The following is a 21,247-nucleotide window of genomic DNA, read 5'->3' on the forward strand; positions in this document are numbered from 1 at the left end:
ATGGACATTATTGTATCACTTTGGTCTCATAGGCCCATGGGTTTTTAGTAGACATTTAATATATATATATATATATATAGGAGCGGAACTTGAGGAGAGTGGTGAGTAAGTGTTGTATATTGATCATGCCATCACACACAGAGATGTGCAGAGGCAGAGAGAGGAGGAGGCATAGAGACACGAGCAGTTATTTAGAACTATTGTATTATTTATTATGTTTGGTGTACACTATAAGGATGGGTCGATGCACCCTTTTCATACCATAAATGAGCAGCCGACAACTTATTATCCCAACAAAAATATGGTTAATCTTTAAAAAAACAAGCATATTGTTGTAATCCATGCATATCACAAATTAGCAGAAGGGTTCTATGCGTCCTTTAACAATCTGTAGATCATCTTAACCAGCCTCTCTGTGTGGCTCTAGTCCACAATGGCTTACCCTGGCCTCTCTTCTCTATATTTTTCCAAGGACCAAACAACCTGCATGATTTTCACAGATACTAGTAAAAACAGCTTTGCCAATTGTGACTAAGGTGAAAAAAATCCTACCTATGCTATTCCTTCCAACCACCAAAATTGTGCTTCTCTTATAGCTTGAACCAATGCTTGAATCTTTTCCACTTCTTTTGCAATTGGGTTAACACGCTCTTGCTGATGTGACCATCATTGATACATTGATCTTGTACACATACAATGCTTTGAATGGTAACATGCTAATACTCACACGATGAGTACTATTGTGAGCAAAATCGGCAAGAGCCAACCAATCATCCCATGCATGTTGAGTCTCATGGCAATAGTGTCTAAAATAAGTTTCCACCCACTTATTTACTCTTTTCATTTGACCATCAGTGTTTTAGGGTGATAAGCACTACCAAGAGTCAAATTGTTTCCCATGGTCTCAAATAAATTTTTCCAAAATGAACGCATAAATTTGATATCTCAATCCCTAATAACTTGATGCACAATACAATGCAATTGGAACACATACTCCACAAATTGCTTTGCAACCATAGATGTCGTGTACTTAACCTTTGCAGGGATGAAATGTGTCACCTTTGTCAATCTATTCCCACAACTACATAATACAAGTTGTCCCATCCCTTCTTTGTGTGAGGAAGTCCCTATAAAATCCATAGTAATGTGAGTCCGAGAATAGGCAAGGGATGAAGTACAACCCCAGGCTTATGTGTTGGATCCTAAATAACTTATATACAAATGACTAGTTTTTACACTAAACCCACCGAACTTGTAAGTGAAACGGGCCTCTATTACTAGTATTAAGCAACTATGTACACTGAGTCCGTAGACTTTTCCTATTCGACGTTAAACGCATGGTAAAGCCACTTTATATGTCCCAACGTACAAATAAGTGCGCATTCACACGGGTAAAATGACAAAGAGCCTTATTGTAGATCAACCGAGTGAAACAATGTTAACCCACAAAGTAGTGAACATATATGAAAACATCAATGATTGTTTTTAATTGTTTATATGCTTGATGAGGCATGTTTGCTTTTGAAAAAAATCATCCCACCCTTGTACCAAGAATTGTTTCCTTGATTTCTTTCAAGTGTTTCAAGTAGTCGATATCACGTATCTCTTTTTGAAACTTCAAAATTTCATTTTAAGAGTTCAAGAGCGTGTACTGTAATCTCTCTACTAGAGTCATGGAAACACAAAAAAAAGAAACTCCAATCCCTCACTTGACAGCCAAGCTTTAGAATGACTGACTACCAGCATCTCATAGCACACCCAGCAACCACTATCTGCATCTAGGGCTACACTACCAAACGACCCATACCACACCCAAGAGGGTTCAACAATCCACTATACATCCAGACCAAACACTTTTGGCTCAACGAAAGTTACGCGCACCCACTCACTAATATATACCCCATGCGTTATTAATATCCCTGCTTTTTAAGGGATTACTAACTCCCTCCACAATGACCAACTGCTTATGCCTTGCATGACCCATAGAGTATTACCTATAAACCCTGGCCAATACATGCTAACAAGGATGTAACAGAAAGCTGAAGAAAAATAAGCTTGTTGAGTATGGTCACCAAAAATGGGTGTTCGAGGTGGAGAATACAAAGGCTTTTAAAAGAGGAGACAGCAATTGCCTTGACCCAATAGTTCTAGGAGGATGTAAAGCAAGAGAAAAGGGTTCTCATTGGTGTAAAAATAGATTTACTGTACAGACTGATATAAAAGAATACAGTACTTTCAACACCTGGCCAAAGATGAAACAAGTTTTCGAGCACGACCTTGAAACACAAAACATCCAACTGTTTCGTGTTGATAAGAACAAAAAATGAGTATTTCCTTAAAAAAAGCAAGTTCGCATTCATGCTGCGAACTGAAGAGCATATAACAGTGCAGAAACCTTGTCACTCACTTCAAGAGTGACTGCATACATTAGCAAGCCATGGCAGAAGCTCTTTGTGGACAAGCTCAGGCCTGTCATCATGTGGGCAATGACCCACATCTTGCAACATGCTCAACTGGACATTAGGTTGAGAGGCAGGAAGGCCACGAAAGAACTTTCCCACAGGACCATCAATTGGGGTAAAGGGGTCTTTGTCTCCCCACAACACCAGAACAGGAACAGAGATCCTAGAGAACAATTCTATTGGGGATGGCCCTGGAGGCCCCGTGATGACCGAAACAAAGGCATCCAGCGCTCCCGGGTCCTGTGCAGGTCTTGCAATCACCTACGAGAGAAAAAGAAAAAAGAGTCAGTTCTATAGATGAGAGCTACTCATAAACTAGGTGGGTGGTTCACAAACGTTTTGGCAAATGAGTCAAAGTACCTCAATAAGCTCATCATCCACTGCTTCTTTGTTGCAATACACAGACTGCAGCACATTTCTCAGGTTTTCCCTGTAAACATTAAGGACAAGTGATGGTTTGCATTCAGTTTGCAAGCTCCCCTCTCACCAGAAGCAATCAAGGGTAAACAAGAAACGACCTTGACTGAAAGCGCTGAAACAGCCTTGATGCAATCTGTTGTTGGAGGAGCAGAAAATCTATCAACCACAGAAAAGGAAGGAAGAGCCTAATACGCCAATCATCCACCACCGCCTTATTATTCATCCCTCCTGAGCAGTTCAACAGAACCATGCCTTGAACCAACCCTCGTGGAGCTTCTGCTAAACGAATGGAAGGTTGAATCAGACTTCAACCATCCTTCCTGGAGAAAAAATTTGTGTGAAATCCTCTCAGATGCTTGAAATGGTAAGGAAATGCTGGAACAGCACAGCCAATGAATTTTGGGAGAGTAGAAAAGACATCAGATAAAAAGCTTTCCTGCTGCCACAATAGTGCATGCCTAACTAAGTACAGCAATGAGTTCAACAAGGCATTAAATAAAGAACTTTCCTGCTGCCACAATAGTACATGCCAAACTCCCAATAGAATTGCCTATCAGAACAGTCCGCTCGCCAATCACTTCCCTTATGAAGTCCAATAGCATCTATCAAGCATGAACAGAGGCAACATTCACAAGATTGACAAAAATTGTTATCTTTTAGAAGGGAAAAAAGCATCTTACCTCAGCCCATGTCTCCATTGTGTATTTAAACTTGGGAGGCTTTTCTGAAGCACCAAGCCCAAGCAAGTCGATAGCGTAAACTCTATTGCTCTCCGCTAGAATTCCAATATTTCTGGAGACGGTCAATACTTAAATTAAAAAATGATTCCTCATATTCCAGCCAATGAGAAACAGAAAAAAACAAATATGTGCTTGCATCTCAACTTTCAAGTATATTGTCTCCTATATGATAGACTAAGCTAAGCCCTCAACTACATCCACATGGTTATCTACACCAAAAAAAAAAGGTAAAGTCATCGGATGCAGTTAGTTGCACATGACAAGTTCTATCCCTTAGTGTATAAAATTGGATCACAAACTCAATAATAAGTCTTTCATGGAGACATAACTACGTATGCTATATACCATCATAAGACCAGATGAATCTGAACTTACAAATAATTTTAAAAGAAAGAAAAGAATCACTAAAAACATGCACAATCAAAAATAGGAAAGCTTAATATAGACACCCAAGAAGAAATCATAATAACAACTTGCAAAACTAGACAAATACATAACTAAATCACACACACCCGCATACACACACACACACACACAAATTCTTTATTGAACCACAACAAAAGAATTTCCAACAAACAAGCTAAACAAATTTTGAATGACTAATTAGCAACGACAAAACAAACTTTAAATGACTAATTCACTAAAACAAAACAAGGAAAGACAAGAATACAAAAAAGTGCGTACTTTACCTCAAAGATTGTCCAATCATGAAGTATAAGATCATCAACTCCATCATGCATAGCAAGGACTAGGTCCTACGACATCCCTACTCACATCATCAGCGCCCAAGAGTAGGTGCAGGTTTACATATAAAAAAATTTGTCCTAACCAAGAGGACACAATTTTTATATAGAGACCAATGAGATGACTTCTCCGGAGGTGAAGGGCAGACTCAGTCATTATGAAGGCTAGCACTTGCAACTAGACTAGCAAAACAATCACTTCCCTATTAAAGCAATGATTAAGCAAGACTAGAACGAATGATAAGTAACAAACTAAGAGATAAAATGATCTAGATAGAAAATGGGCTTTTAACCTCCCCATTTTTTGAAACTTATTACTTATAATCTTAAACATTCCAAAAGCCGAAACCTCAAAGATATATTTACTTTAATTCAAAAAACAACGAGCTTTGCTTAAAACGTTCTTAAAGCAATAATACTTTTGCATAAGCAAATTGGTGAGTTGAAAAACTTGAGTAATAAAAGCAAACTTGTTTGAACAAATACGAGAGAATTTGAATAACTGGGAAGAGAACACCATATTTAGTTATTTTAGAAATGTTAGAAGTGAAGTGAGGCATTCTTATGATATTTAAGTTAAAATACTTGGGTTGTAAACGTTTATCATATATATCCACATCTACACCAACACAAGATTGAGAAATCTTGAGGTCCAAAAAAGAACAATGGTCATTATTTGCAATGCAATTAAGTTCACAAAACTCTTTGGGATAAATTCCTCCAGCTAGAGAGGTAGGGTTCAAATACATAAAGTCTTGGAAATCAGGAATATTGGGAAAAAAAAAAGATCATCAACAAAACATCTCACTTGATAAAGTTTGTGAAGGAAGATAGGACGTGTATCAACTGAAACTAGGGGTTCCATAAAATCAAATTCATATCTAAAAAGATAAAAGTTGACAAGAAAAACGGCAAAGTTAGTACCCATAGGAATACCAATGGTTTGTTTAAATAAGGAATCGCCTAAGGTTATATAGAGGTTATCTAGGAGAAAACCTAACCAAGACATAATATCATCTTGGTCTACAATCTTAGTATATCTTTTTTTATTCTTGGCTATGTCTTGGTTTTTGTTTTTCAACCAACAAAAAAACAAAATGAAGAGCTGATTTTTTTTATCAACAAAGCTTTGTATCTATTGTGCTCTAGTTCGTAATAAAAGACTTGACAAAACAGAGATTTAATTCTACCACGCAAATCGTTTAAGTCCAATTTAGTATACAGAGTACACATGCTAGCTAATAAGGCAAAGCCTTCTTCCAAATCCATGTGTGAATCAATTATCAAGACTAGGTTATTTTCTCTTCAAAAAGGAGCCAAGCTTGACCATGTGCCAGTCCATTCACAAATATTTTGCACAATCAAAGCTAGTCTCTAACACACCACAATCAAGTTTAGAGCCATCCACAAAAGTGTAGAAGAATCTACCACCTCAAATACAAAAGAGTTTCAATCACACAAACCTTTCAAATAAAGACGAGAGAGCCTCAATCACACTGGTCCTAAATAGAAAAGGGCACTATGACTACGTTCTTGAAAAAAAATTGCAATCTAACAGTCGAGTAGCAGAAGACTAATCTTGTCATTATAGTAACAATATTCACTGAGAACGTTTAAGATAGCAATAAACACCACGCCCACAAGTTTTGTGCTTGAGATAAGTAAAAAGATCCTCATTAGGTTTCCCCTTGCTGGCATGAACCATGGGTAGAAAAAGTTATCAGCTGTGATTGCTGGTGAAATTTCACTATACAGACTGGAGACAAAAGCAACTTTAGCTACTGCTGACAGCTGCTCAAAATGAACTGAGCATGCATATACAGGCTGATAGGTCTCCTGCAGAAGTAGAGGCCAAGAAAGTCTTGGCCTCTACTTTATCCAGGGTTTTGCTGGCTCCCTAGCTGCTGGCGTCTCCAAAAGTGGGGCAAGCAACTCCCTAGGGTAGGTTGGTAGGTGAGCGGCTGTGCCTGAGATTTGAAAAATTTCTCCAACTCCTACCAAGCTCAAAAGGCCCTACCTCAGTTTAAACTATTTCTTGATACTTCAACTTTCTTTGTGCTGGTCCGGCTAAGCGGTCAGGCCATCCATACATGCTCTGCTCTATTTTGTCTCTTGCCCCTGGTCCTCAGCCACCTTTCCATGTGAGCAACCTTTGAAATCTAATATATGCCCATTGTTCTCTCATTGCCATCTTTCCTCCCTTTTAGCAGGGCCTGTTTATCTTCACTTGTCCCAGCAAAGATGAGTAAGTAGTGCAATTACTTTGGCAAGTTAGCTAAAGAGAAGAGAAAAGAAAGTAGTGCAATTACTTTGGCATGTTAACTAAAGAGAAGAGAAAAGAGAGAATTCAGCAGACACAGCATTGGGTCCCAAAACCCACTGGCCTTTTGGTGTATTTGCTTATTATGAAGTTATAATAGGTACGATGTAGATGTTAATCCTTGAGTCTTGACCTCCCCGTTTAGCTGAGCACAGAACTGTGTACCAATACTGAACAATCAGCTGGAACTTGCTTCTCCAAACGGGTCTTTTCCGGAACAACTTTTTACTAAGCAGCACTCTGGAATACCCTGTAGGCTGTGACGCAAGGTCTGCAACAGAATGCTTGATTGAGCTCATCTACCTTCAAGAAAAGTGTTGATTGTCTTGGATTGATGCCATGTTGGAAGCTCCTTATGATGCTTTGCTGACCTGTCCCTGATTTGGGCAACATGTGTGAAGCTCCCTCCATAAGATCACCAATACACAAGCTAGATACAAGGTTAGAATACATAGAAGGGTGCATGCAAACTCACCTTCCAACCGTACATTCCATCCCGGACTCTCCCCCGAGGCAGGGGCTAAGGTCCCATTCCCCATAGGCCAAGCCAGTCGGCCTTGGCGTCCCATACCACTAGAGCCTGTCCTAAGGGACCCTCGGCAAGACCACCTATGGAATGCCAAGTCCATGGCAGGAGTAAGACTACTCTAGCCCAGGCACAAACAAATAGATATTAGGGTTTAATCACTAGGTTCACAAGAGTGATTAGCAAGAAGGAGCATGAGATGAACTCAAAGACTAGGCATGCTTAATCATTATGCAAATGGTCCTTTTATAGGAGAGACCCCCCTTTACGAGGTGCATACATATGCTGCCGCCACACATGCCACATGTCAAGGCATGATGAGAGATGTCACCTTTACACATCATTGCTTCCATAAGATCCTTCTAAGGGGTTGTTCCCACACATGAATGAACCTACACACTAGCAGCTGTTCACACAAACCTGCTTATTTAAAGCTAAGTTTACACACACTAGACTGCTAGTTTACACAACCACCTAGCACTGGTTTATTCCCACATTAATCACTACTAATATTTACCATTCTTGCCAGAGTGAAAATGTGGCTAGAAAGCCCAGTCATCATTGATTAGGTTTGCTTTTTCTTCTGGCTGCTGCTTTTTGTTGTCAAAGGTAGAAGTGGTAGAGTTTGCAAAGTCTTCATCCACTTTCTACTTTGTAAGTCTCTTCCTACACTCTTCATTGTAGTGCCTTGGCTTGTGTAGTAATGACACTTTCCTTTCTTCTTCTTGGTGTCACCCTGTGACGACTCCACTTTGCCTTTGTTCATAGATAAGAAGGCTAGGTTTCATAGATAAGAAGGCTAGGTTGCATCAACCCTCAATCTATTCTTCCTTGTCTGCTCCTCATGGAAAAGTAATCCAACCAACTCAAAGGATATAGGATTGCCTCCTCCTCTCATAGAGAGATTTAGAGAAGTATGTGAACTTTAATAGGACTCAAGTAAGGAATTAAGAATGGTGGTGACCGATTTCCTGGGATCAACTACCTCATCTATATTCGTTTTAGGTATGTGTCCTGCTTCCACATCAGGTACATGTCATGTGCTTCATTACAGGACTGAAACATGGTCTTGAGAACCACGCAAGAAGCTGCAAGATTGAACAAGAGGTATGATGGACTGCTTGACTGAGAAAGTGATCATGGACATTGCCTCGGCATCACGAGAACCCCACCTACGTTGTTCTTCCGTAGGAGGACCCTTTGCAACCAGAGCAACTCTTCTGGTCCCACCTACCATGGATACTGCTACCAAGGAAGGACAAGGCATTGAAAATCTCCCATAACCCTTGGCTATCAACAAGCTTTTCATCATAAAGCCCCACAATGAATAATTAGATCCATCAAGTCTATCCTCAATGGTCATATATCCAAAAATATCCCATCTCTCTTCACAATGCTGGATTTCTCAAAGCAAACTATGTGCACTCAAAACAAAAAATTCCCCATGTGCAAGCACATGGACATGCTCATCCCAGAGCTCATCCCTGAAGGGCAATAGATAAAACATAGGAATTAGGGCTTGCGCAAGGCGTTTTTGCTGTTGGCCGACAGCAGTTGGCCAACATAAGAGTTGTCCCAAGTGCCTATAAAAAGGCTCAGCCAAGCATTCATTCACTCATTCACTCCTGTAGGGATTGGATCCATAGCATAGGACTCTTTAGAGTCAAGATCACCTTTTATGGGCAGCCTTGGGCTTGCCAAGATATGTACCCTTTTTGTACAATATGAGAATATACTGAAAACACGGCTAGCTCTCTCTTCAAATGAAGGTGCACAGTCGAAGGAGAGTAACGCAGCATGTGTCAAGACCCCCCAAAGCTGGTTGGTGTCAGGCAAACTCAAGGGGAGCATTTCATGAGAGTTGGTACCCATTTGGGGCTGCTCGAGAGGCTCTTATGAAGTACTCCAAGGGATGAGATTCATCCAAGGGTTGGAGCCAAGGATGCCTGGGCCCAGTCTTCAAGAAGAAGGGATTCATGTTTGTGTTCAAGGATAGGGCAAGAAGGAAAGGGGACAACATGGAACAGATGCACAAATCTGCATCATATTTGGAGTGGCAAGGTTTTCAGTGAAAAGGTTGCCCTTCTGTTAGCGTTTTGCACCTATGTGTTCCTAGAAAGGTGTTTAGGGCTGAAAGAAGACACAGAGCTTCCGCGCATGTGACAAAAAGAGAACCCTTGATGCACCCTATATGCTTGTAAGAAAATATTGAATGATGCACTATACACAAGACATAGGGATTTGTCAGGATTTAGGATGCGATTGAAGAAGTATACCAGGAACAAGATGTATACTTGAGTGAGCAAAACTAGGCTCTGAGAAACATGCACAAGAGCAAGAGTGCCTAGAGTGTGCACTTGTATTGGAGTGCCTATGGATGCCTAAAGATATCTCTGAGAGAGAACCCCAAAACAAGAAACCAGCCACTGATGACAACTGATTGCGATGGCGAAGTGGAGCTGTAGAGAATGGAAGAGTGAGCAGCTCTAACGACCAGGAGGACCAAACTCGGGCTGCCAACTCTAGACGTGAAGTGGCAGAGGCGAGTAGCCCGATCTAGCGAAGCTAATAACGAGGTCAGCCATTTGTGAGCAGAAAGAGGCTAAGCACCAGCGGGGAAACTTGGGAGCTAGGTGGCAGAGGTCTACACTGCAGTGGAGCCACTGGGGAGTTGGGCAGCGGTGGAGCTCTATCCAGTAGCTCTGCCCAGAATGGCCGACAACCGACTTTGGACTAGCAGGCGGTGCAGGGGGGCGTTGGGCTGGCGACGAGTAGCGTTGGGCTTTGGGCTGGTAGCAACCGGCGGGAGTGGCTCTAGGTTGGCAGTGCGTGGCTTTGGGGCAGCAACGGAGATGAGGTAGAGGACAAGTTGTATGCGTGTGCGCAAAGAAAACTCTGATACCATAGATATTAGGGTTTAATCACTACGTTCACAAGAGTGATTAGCGAGAGGGGACACGTGAAACCAGCCTTCAGAAAACTTGACAGGCCGTGAACACACTTAATCACGCTTTAACCACTTTATGAACTCGAATAAATTTGGAAGAATAGAAAAATATTTAAATGGAGCTAGAGTGCTCCTGCACAAGAGACCAATTGGCCCCAAAGCGTGGCGCCCCCGCAGGTATTTATTTATACTTCAAAGTCGGCGTAGCCCTTGTACAACTCCTGAGAAGATTCCTGCTTGATCCACGGGGAGGAGTTCTCCTTCAAACTTTCACCCAGGATGTGTGTTGTTGAATACAAGGGCCTTGGTCTCTTATTCATACAAATTTGGGGAAAAGTATAGCTTTTCCTCCCTTCGAAAAATCTACTAGAGGGGCTTTTACCCAAAAGCCATCGAGTAGCTTTTCTTTTTTCTTTTTTCTTTTTCTTTTTTTTTTAAAAAAATAAAAAATAAAAAAAATACATGCGCTTTTGTCCGGCGCTTTCGCTCTTGCTTTTCGCTGCTCGGCACTTTCATTCTTGCGCATGTTTTGCTGCCGCCGGCTGCGCTGCTGCTGGCTGCCCACGCTATCCATGCTGCGCTGCTCACGCTGCCCATGCTGCACTGCTGCTGGTGGCTGCCCACGCTTCGCTGCTGGTGGTGGCTGCCCACGCTGGCCAAGTGCCATCGCCTGCATCCGTCCATAGCGCCTGCATCAGAAGCTGGCCAAGTGCCATCGCCTGCACCTGTCCATAACGCGTGCATCAGCCACGTGTCAACTACTCATTGGGCTTTCCCACAAGGTATCTCAGTTGCTTCTCCTGCATCAAGGTAAGAGAAACACACATATACATGCATATGTACATACAAATGATATGTCCTGCCAACTGAAACAGAACATCTGAATACCATAAATCAAGAGCATCGTCGTCATAATGCATATTAAACGAAAGTCTAGAATAGGCGTCCCCATTCTCTGAAGATATTCGTATATCCATGAATCAAAACCATGTGACTAGTACACACATATCATAGGAGACCCATAGGCAAATATATTGTCAGGTCAGTATCTCAAGTGTGCTGATAAGAACACCAAGCGACTTCCAGATCTCATCCAAATGAACTCTGTGACAAAGGAGCGGAGTCACCCCCCTCTTGAGTAACAGGTAATACTCCAGAATCCATAGCTGAACCAATTGAAGCACTTTGTAAGGTAGGCTCCAAACCAAAAGCCTCGAGGTAAAGTTGTAGTATCCTCGGTGAATCTGCCGAGTCACCCTCCTCCATCCACTTCGAATCTATAGGTGAATAGTTCACAAACTTCACCAGATATCGACATGAAACTTTCCCTCTGACTTTTCTTTCTTTATGTGCCAAAATTTGTTCTAGTTGAAGAATCTCATCAAGTTCTTCTACCGCTGGTTGTGGCTCATCAACCTACTCTATGGGCACCGCACCTCTGAAAGGTCTAAGAAGACTCACATGGAATGCATTATGAATCTTCCAAAGATCCGGTAACTGAAGACGATAGGAAACATCACTTATCTTCTCAACCACCTGAAAAGACCCATAGTACCGCATACTCAATTTAGGATATAAGCTCTGTTTACCCTTCATTTTCCTGAGTCTAGCCTTCTCAAATCTCAAGAGCACCCAATCACCCAAATCAAAAACCAATGATCGACGGTGAAGGTTTGCTGCTTTTCGCTGTTTCTCGAGTCCTTTGAAGAGCCACCTTGACCTTCTTGTAAGCCTCATCCATATTCTCCACAAAACAATCTGCCTCGAAGATCTTATCTTTTGTATGTAGGATTGGAGGTACTTTCTTCCCGCCTTCCACAATCTCGAAAGGTGCTTTACCTATCGAAGTGTGAATAGTGTTGTTGTAAGCAAACTCCACCAAAGGAAGATACTTTTCACATTGTTCCTTATGATCCGAAACATAACACTTTAGAAGATCCAATACAACAGAGTCGGCAATTTCCGATTGCCCATCTGTTTGTGAATGAAAAGATGATGAGAACTTCAATGAAGTCTTCATATTCTCGAACAATGCTCTCCAAAATAAACTCGTCATTCGTGGATCTCGGTCACTGACAATAGATGTGGACATCCCATGGTATTTGAAGATATTCGTCAAGAATATTCTCACCATTTGCTCTGCATTAATCTTCTTCCTGACTAGAATGAAATGAGCTTGTTTGCTGAAACGATCTATAATAGTCCAGATGCCATCATTCCCACTCTTTGTCCTAGGAAGGTCGAAGATAATATCCATAGCAATACTCTCCCACGGTCTATCTGGAATAGGCAAAGGATCAAGTAACCCAGGTGTCTTTTGACGGTCGTACTTCACCTTCTGACAAATGATACAATCATGAACAAAAGTATCAACATCCCTGCGCATAGTAGGCCAATAAAAAAATGCCTCCAAAGCCTTCATCACTGTAGCCTCAATACCACGATGGCCTGTATAAGGCGGAGCATGGCATTCTATCAAAACCTTCTGCCTCAGCTGAGATGTGACACACAATTTGTCATGCATCATCAGGAATCCTTCCTTGAGAGAATAATGATCAACTCGCTCTCCTTTGGTCAAACGATCAAAAATCCGCTCAAAATCAAAGTCATTAGCGTACTGTTCTCGCATATCATCAAGTTCATGATGAAAGATAATGGAGACGGCGGCCACATGTGGTTTCCTAGACAAGGCATCCGCTACCACATTCTTTTTGCCATCTACATGAACAATCTGAAAGTGAAACATGGACAAAAAGTTTGCCCATCTCATATGCTTCTCTGAGAGCTTCGTTTGTGTAAGGAAATATCAAAGGGTCTGATGATCACTCTGAACAATGAAATCGGCCCCAAGAAGGTAATGCTTCCAAGTAGAAAGAGCATGAATAATCGCAAGAAGCTCCTTCTCATATACTTGTAGATTCCTTTCTGCTGGTGACAGAGTTCTACTCTCATAAGCAATGACATGTCCCTCCTGCACAAGAACAGCTCCAATGCTATTCCTGCATGCATCACACTGTACCACAAAAGGTTTATGAAGATCTAGTAAAACCAAAACTGGACCACTGGTTAGCTTTTCCTTAAGCTTGTTGAAAACTTCCACTTCTTTTACTGTCCATCGGAATTTTACATCTTTCTTGGTCAGGTGATGTAAAGGTGAAGCAATCTCTGCAAAGAATCGGATAAACCTCCTTTAATACGAACAAAGTCCTAAGAAACTTCTCACATCATGTATGGTCTGCAAATCCGGCCAATTCTTTATCGCTTCGACTTTTGCTGGATCCAGCCTGACTGTTGGGTTTTATGCTGTGTATGCACCCACAGGAGTGCTAGTGATCATCAGTAGGTTACTGGGGCACTTTTTACTTCAGTTAGTGGAGGTTTTTTCCCCCAGTTTAGTTCATTTTCACTTATATGCAGTTTATAAGTGTTTTGGTCCACCCGGCACATTTATGGCCGGTCATGTGAACACTTATCCTTTAGGGGTCACTATCATGTGGCTTGTACTTCACATTTTTCATTGATTGAGATATCAACATCAGTCGTGTTCACTCCCTGCTGGTTTTCTATGCTTGTTTTCTTTCTGTAAACCCTAACCCTAACCCTGATTAGGTCTTCAATTGGTATCAGAGCAATTGAAGTTTTGCCCTAGCCCATTGCTGTACACTGCCTGCGCTCAGCTCTACCCGTACATCAAACGTACAATTGGTTTTTGGTTGCTGCTGCCGTACAGCACCCGTACCTTCTGCCCGTACTTCTGAGCACCGTACAACTGTGCGCCTGCTGTCCGTACTCCCATTGTGCGCCGCCTTCAGCTTCAGCCGAGCGCACTAGCTGCCCGTACAACAGTCGCACGTCGCCTTCAATAAAGTACAAAACAGGCGTCGCCTACATTTACACACGTGTACTAGCCAATGTGCGCCTACGCCTTCAGCGCCAATAGTACTACAAGTCGCCGCCTGCTGGTATTCGTCTACAAGTCGACACTTGCTGCCCGTAAACGTGCATCCGTACCAGGCGACTGAACCAGGCGACTGTACCTGACGTGTCTTCATAAACCTGCTCGCCCGACTGTACCTGACGTGTACCTGCTGTGTATCTGGTCGTCCTGCTCCGTACAGTCTCCTGTACACACCTGCGCAGACAGCCGTACAACCGTCAGTACAAGCGACCAGCAGCATCTGGTGTTCCGTACTTGTTCTGTACCAGTCAACAATACCTGCAGTGCATTCGACTCCAAATTCACCTCCTGTTCCGTACTGTACCTGTTCGCCCAGTTTTAGCACTGCTTCCGTACAGTACCAGTCGACTGTACCTGCACAGTACAGTCAACAGTACTTGCTCTTTGGTGGACTGTACCTGCTAAGTACAACAATCAACTCATATTTCAGCTGGTAAGCATTACAGGCTTTGAGTTTTGGGCACTCTTATTTTTCTTTGTGAAAAATATACAGGCACAACAGGCAGAGTTTCTAGCAAGAAAATATACAGATTTTTGCGAAGTTTGGGTGCAGCAAATTTGGGCATTTTTGGGGCATTTTGGCATTGTGTACGCCATTTGCTGCCCTACTCAGTCATTGGTGCATTAAGCTGCACATTCAGAGGATTGAGAGTGCAGGCAGATTTGGGTAAACTGTATTCAGTGGAGTACAGTTGTTATCAGGGTTTTTTGCTTTTGGGTTTTTTGGTAAACAGGTACAACATTGTGCGTAAAGCATAATGGCAAATCAGCAGCAAAGTGATGTATTCACATATTTGTCTAAGGAAGACAAATTGGATGGCACGAACTACTCCTTATGGAGTTTTATGCTGAAGAATGTGCTTGTGGCAAAAGGTCTTTGGGATTTTGTTAGTGGTGATGAACCACGTCCAGGTCCATTGGCTCCAGAGACTCCTCCTCAAGGGGGTGCTCGTGGACGAGGACAACAGGTACAGGCTCCAGGACAGCCATTGCCTGTTCAGAGAACAAATGCTCAAAAGACATGGGATGCCAGGGATGCACAAGCATTGTCACTCATTGCATTGTCAGTTCAGAGGTCCATTATACCTCATATTCGGTCAGCTGGCTCTTCACAGAATGCATGGGTGACTTTGGAGCAAATGTATGCTGCTCGTAATGAGGCTAGGATCTCATTTTTGAAAAGAGAGCTGGAAAATCAGAAAATGAATGAAGGAGATGATATGTCTAGCCACTTGAACAAGCTGCAGGATTTGAGAGAGCAACTCATCAATGTGGATGAGATTATTCCTGAGACACAGCTTGTGTCCACCATCTTGCACTCTTTGCCAAGATCTTACTTGGCTTTCCATACCTCTTTGAACCTCAGCATGAGGAATGCTGTTGAACCCCTCAAGTATCAGGAACTTGTTGCTCTCTTATTACAAGAGGAGCAAATGAGAAAGAATATGAATATGAACACAAATGCTGAACAAGCATTTACTACAGGTCAAAAGGGGAAAGGGAAATCTCAACCAAAGAGTGCAAATCAAAATTCAGGTGATGGTGGTTCTTCACAGGATACCAAGAAAAGTAATGGACAGCCCAAGAAGAAGGGCAAATGTCATTACTGTAAAAAGCCAGGTCACTACATCACGGAATGTAGGAAGAGGATTGCCAAAGAGAAGGCAAAAGAAGCTGGGATGTCTGTTAATGATGCTCCTAAAGCTCCTCCCGAGACTGCTTCTTTTGTTGAGGACAGGGATTACTGTTTCTATACATGCAGCTATGATGCCTCTTGGTCTTCACAGGCACTCAGTATGACAGAGCATGCATGTACTTGGTATTTTGATAGTGGTGCCTCAAAGCATATCACATCTCGCAGGGATTTGTTTAGTCATGTTGGCCCTGCCCCTGTTGGCAAAACTGTTCAGTGTGCCAACAATGCTTCATATCCAGTGTGTGGCATTGGGGAGATTCAGCTTACAGCCATTGATGGCTCCATTCTCCGCCTTACAGATGCCTTATATGTACCAGGGATAAAGAAGAATTTGTTGTCCATTTCTTCTTTAGCACATTGTGGAATGCAAGTCCACTTTGATGATGATAAATGCATGGTCAGAGACAAAGCAAATGCCTTGACCTTGATGCTTACTGGTACATTATGTCATGGACTTTATGAGTTGGATGCATTTCAGCCAGTGGATCAGTCTGCTTATCATGCATTCACTCTTACTCCAGCTATGGTTGATGCGGAGTTATGGCATGCTCGCATGGGGCATGTAAATTTTGGTAGTCTTATGCTTATGCAGCGACATAATATGTTTACAGATCTACCTCTCATGGAGAAGCCTCCAGATCACATTTGTGAAGGATGTATTTTGGGAAAAATGCACAGGTTTTCCTTCCCACGTGATCAGGCTCTAAGAGCAACTGCAAAGTTGCAACTTATACACAGTGATCTTTGTGGTCCCATGCAGACGAAGTCATTAGGTGGTTGCTTTTATTTTGCAACATTTATTGATGACTTCTCACGTATATGCTGGGTCTATCCTTTGACACAGAAATCACAGGTATATGATGCATTTTTGGCCTTTGTGGCACTTGCTGAGACAGAGTCTGGATGCAAGGTGAAGACTCTCCGTTCTGACCGAGGGGGGGAATATATGTCACATGTGCTGAATTCTTTTCTTGGGAGTAGAGGTATAAAACATCAGTATACTACTCCTTACACTCCACAGCAGAATGGAGTTGCAGAAAGGAAAAATCGGTCACTCATGGAGATGGCCAGATGTATGCTAAAGGCAAAAAGACTACCACATATCTTTTGGGTGGAAGCAGTAATGTGTGCTTGTCATATTTTGAATCGATGTCCCACAAAGGCATTGGTTTCTATTACTCCTTTTGAGGCTTGGCATGGCCGCAAGCCTTCTGTATCGCATTTTCGTATCTTTGGGTGCCTTGCATATGCACACATACCCAAAGAGTTGAGGAGGAAGCTTGATGATAAAGCCACAAAATGCATTTTTGTTGGGTATAGCCGTGAGAGCAAGGGCTACAGGTTATATGACCCACTATCCAGGAAGATATTTATCAGCCGGGATGTGATTTTTGATGAAAAATCAGAATTATCCATGGCTGGTTATGAGGCAAATCAGGCTGAAAATGATGTATTTGAAGGTCTTCTACCCATGGAGTTTCATTCCACAGTTGGTGATCCAACTCATGAGGGTAATGGACAGCCAGCAAATGATGTAGGTGGTGCAGAAATTCAGCAGCCAAATGAGCCAGGAGCTGAACCAAATATGGGACAGCAGGCACCACAGGTCAGACATATACCTAGATGGTATTTGAGGACACTACAGGACAGCCATTTAGAGGGTCCTCTTGCTGGTCGTACTCGTAGGGAGACAAGGACCAATGAGCATGCACACATCATGGATTTGAATCTGGTTATGGCAGCCAGTTTACAGGATGATGATGAGCCTGATTCGTTTGTGGATGCACGAGATAATGTGCATTGGAACAAAGCCATGCAGGATGAGATTGATTCTATCAAAAAGAATCAAACATGGGATTTGGTTGATCTGCCCAAAGGCAAGAAAGCCATTGGTACTAAATGGGTCTACAAGTTGAAAAGACATTCAGATGGATCCATTGACAGGTACAAAGCCCGTCTAGTTGCAAAGGGCTATGCACAGAAGAAGGGCATTGATTATGAGGAGACATTTGCTCCTACATCCCGTATGTCGACACTTCGGTGTGTCATTGCATTGGCTGCACATCGTGGTTGGGTTGTTCACCAGTTGGACATAAAGACTGCATTCCTACATGGGGACCTCGAGGAGGAAGTTTATGTATTTCAGCCCATGGGATTTGCAGCACATGGTCATGAGGGGAAAGTATGCAGGCTGAAAAAGGCCTTGTATGGTTTGAAACAAGCTCCACGAGCTTGGTATGCAAAAATAGATGCTTTTCTACTCACTCAGGGATTTGTGAACAGTCCATCAGAGGCCACTTTGTATGTGAAGAAAGAAGAGACAGATCTGCTGGTCATCAGTCTTTATGTGGATGATCTCTTGCTCATGGGATCAAATGATGACAAAATTGCAGCATTTAAAGAGATACTGCAACAGACATTTGACATGTCTGACTTGGGCCTTGTACATTACTATTTGGGCATACAGTTTGTGCAGGATAACAGAGGCATTGGGTTATTGCAATCACGTTATGTTGCTAAACTTCTGGAAAAGTTTAAATTTCAGGATTGCAAGCCTATTAGTACTCCTATGGAGCCTGGGATGAAACTGTCACTACAAGATGACAGTGTTTCCTTTGATGCCACTACATATGCTCAGGCTGTTGGGTGCCTCATATACTTGTGTAATACAAGGCCAGATATTCAGTATGCAGTCTCTCAGTTGAGCAGATTCATGCACAGCCCACGGTTGTCACATTGGCAAGCTGTGAAGCGTGTATTCCGTTATTTGCAGGGTACCTTGTCTCTTGGGTTGCTTTATCCTGAGGGAGGTGACATGCAGTTACATGCTTACAGTGATTCAGATTGGGCTGGTGATTTTGATACCAGACATTCCACTAGTGGGAATTGTTTCTTTCTTGGCGCTTCATGCATTTCTTGGCTAAGCAAGAAACAGACCACAGTGGCCACTTCATCTTGTGAGGCAGAGTACAGAGCAGCCTACACTACTACTGTTGAGTGTGTTTGGCTGCGTCGTCTTATGACTGATATGGATATTTCAGTGGAGGAGCCTACACCTATCTATACTGATAGTCAGAGTGCCATTGCTGTGGCCAGGAATCCTGTGTTTCATGCTCGCACGAAACACATTGAGATTCACTATCATTTTGTTCGGGAGAGACTCCAGGCAGGAGATATCAGTCTGATCTACTGTCCTACAGATCAGAATGTGGCAGACATCTTCACCAAAGCATTACCACGTCCGAAATTTGAAGCATTCCGCAATGCTTTGAATTTGTTTCCTTTTGGTGGATGATGTACAGTGATCACATATCACTCCAGGGGGGTTTGTTGGGTTTTATGCTGTGTATGCACCCACAGGAGTGCTAGTGATCATCAGTAGGTTACTGGGGCACTTTTTACTTCAGTTAGTGGAGGTTTTTTCCCCCAGTTTAGTTCATTTTCACTTATATGCAGTTTATAAGTGTTTTGGTCCACCCGGCACATTTATGGCCGGTCATGTGAACACTTATCCTTTAGGGGTCACTATCATGTGGCTTGTACTTCACATTTTTCATTGATTGAGATATCAACATCAGTCGTGTTCACTCCCTGCTGGTTTTCTATGCTTGTTTTCTTTCTGTAAACCCTAACCCTAACCCTGATTAGGTCTTCACTGACGCCATCCTTAGACACTATGTGCCCAAGAAAGTGAATCTCCTGCATGAAGAATTCACTCTTCTTTCCGTTGACAACCAACCTATGCTTTCTGAGTTCCTCAAAGACTCTAGTCAAATGCTCCCGATGCTCCTTCTCTGAGTGAGAAAATACAATCATATCATCAAAGAAAGTGCCCACAAAAGCACGGTGGGGTCAAAAAATTCGATCCATCATCCTGTTAAAAGTCACTGGGGCATTCGTAAGACCAAAAGGCATGACCAAAAACTCATAGAGTCCAAAAGTTGTCCTGAAAGCTGTCTTGTGCACGTCTTCTGGCCTGATGCGAATTTGATGATATCCACTCTTCAGATTAATTCAACTGAAGTAAGCTGCTCCCTGTAACCGATCCAAAATATCATCGATTCGAGGTATAAGGAATCTGTTCTTGATGGTAATCTTGTTTAGTGCTCCGTAATCAATGCACATCTGCCAAGAACCATCTTTCTTTTGTACCAAAAGCACTTGTGAACAATAGGGTGAAGAACTTGGCTGAATCAACCCTTTGTCCAATAGATCACGCACTTGGCTCATAATCTCTTCTTGTTGGGCTGCACTCACCCTATAGGGTGGCTTATTCGGTGGTGAACTTCCAGGAATCAAATCAATCCCATGATACTCAGGCCTGGCAGGCGGTAATTCCCCTGGCAAAGCCTCTGAAAAACAATCTTGAAAACCTTTGAGAAAATCCAATCTTTCCTTATCCAACTCAGATAAGTTAAAATCCGTGGTATCCTGATTCTCTTTAACAAACAATAAGTGAATAGAAAGATGTTTCTTTATTAGACGAGAAATGGCCGAGGCCGATACAACAGGAATAGATTCCCCTTTAAGCTTATTAGTGAGAGAGATTTTCATGTTGAAAGTATCTACCACCGCTTTAACCTTATGGCACCAAGGCATACCCAACAAAACATCACAACCCTCCAAAGGCATAATGAAGAAGTTATCCTCTCTGTCCGTGTAAGTCTGCACACTGAGACGCAGTTTCCCAATGATTGGTGTAACCTCAACCAAATGTCCAAGACAAGCCAAAGCAGCCTCATGTAATACACCCATCTCCTCTGGTTTGATGCCCAACTTTGCTGCAAGCTCGGGGGTGATGAAGTTTGCACGAGCCCCAGGATCAAAAAAGATCAAAACCTCCTGATCTCAAAGTCTTCCCCATGCTCTACATAACTCTAAAGATGCATCCCCTTGCTTCATCCCTATCAAGTCACGTACTAGTCCAGCAGACGGTTTCTGTTTCTTTGCTTTAGACTCTTCCTGTGAATCATCTGCGTTTTTAGGTGCTCTCTTCGGACACCTATAATACCGATGCCCTGCTTCTCCACAGGAGAAACATTTGTTGCCAGCTATAAGCTCTTTCCTTTCTTCATCTGTCCTTTGAGGTAAGGGCTGAAATTTTCTCTTCTTGGATTGCCCCTTCTCTCGTGGTTCAGTGTTCTTGGTCTCTTTCAACTCCTTTGATGCTTTCTTGGAGAAGAGACGTTGATCCTTGAATCTTGACATCTGACCAGTAAGCATGGCATATCCAGTCTGAGCATTTTCTATCACCTGAGTCATATTAATGACCTTTGTTTTGATGAAATAATCTCGAAGCTCCTTGGGTAACCCACAGCAATAAGTCTCTATCTGCTCAACCAATGACACGGGCCTAAAGGATGTGACCGGTGGCAGAGCATCCCAAAATTTCTTGTTATATTCTTCCAGATTATTACAATCTCTGGAATCCAATC

At 42.5% G+C, this 21,247-nt stretch overlaps 1 protein-coding gene across 1 annotated transcript in view; it reads right to left on the reverse strand.

The window, feature by feature from the left end:
- Positions 1-2,311: 2,311 nt before the first annotated feature.
- Positions 2,312-21,247, reverse strand: part of LOC147619648 (uncharacterized) — a 40,221-nt gene continuing 21,285 nt past the window's right edge. Inside the window, exons 2-6 of the mRNA XM_086773334.1 lie at positions 3,563-3,674; positions 3,391-3,484; positions 2,981-3,158; positions 2,823-2,892; positions 2,312-2,723 (exon numbers count right to left, since the gene is read on the reverse strand). Of these exons, the coding sequence (XP_086629460.1) occupies positions 2,409-2,723; positions 2,823-2,892; positions 2,981-3,158; positions 3,391-3,484; positions 3,563-3,674 (769 nt within the window). The 3' untranslated portion in view covers positions 2,312-2,408. The remainder of the gene's footprint in view (positions 2,724-2,822; positions 2,893-2,980; positions 3,159-3,390; positions 3,485-3,562; positions 3,675-21,247) is intronic.

The sequence above is a fragment of the Cibotium barometz genome, chromosome 33, assembly GCF_041138505.1.
Source record: "Cibotium barometz isolate CiBa-2024 chromosome 33, ASM4113850v1, whole genome shotgun sequence".
NCBI classification, from domain to species: Eukaryota; Viridiplantae; Streptophyta; class Polypodiopsida; order Cyatheales; family Cibotiaceae; genus Cibotium; species Cibotium barometz.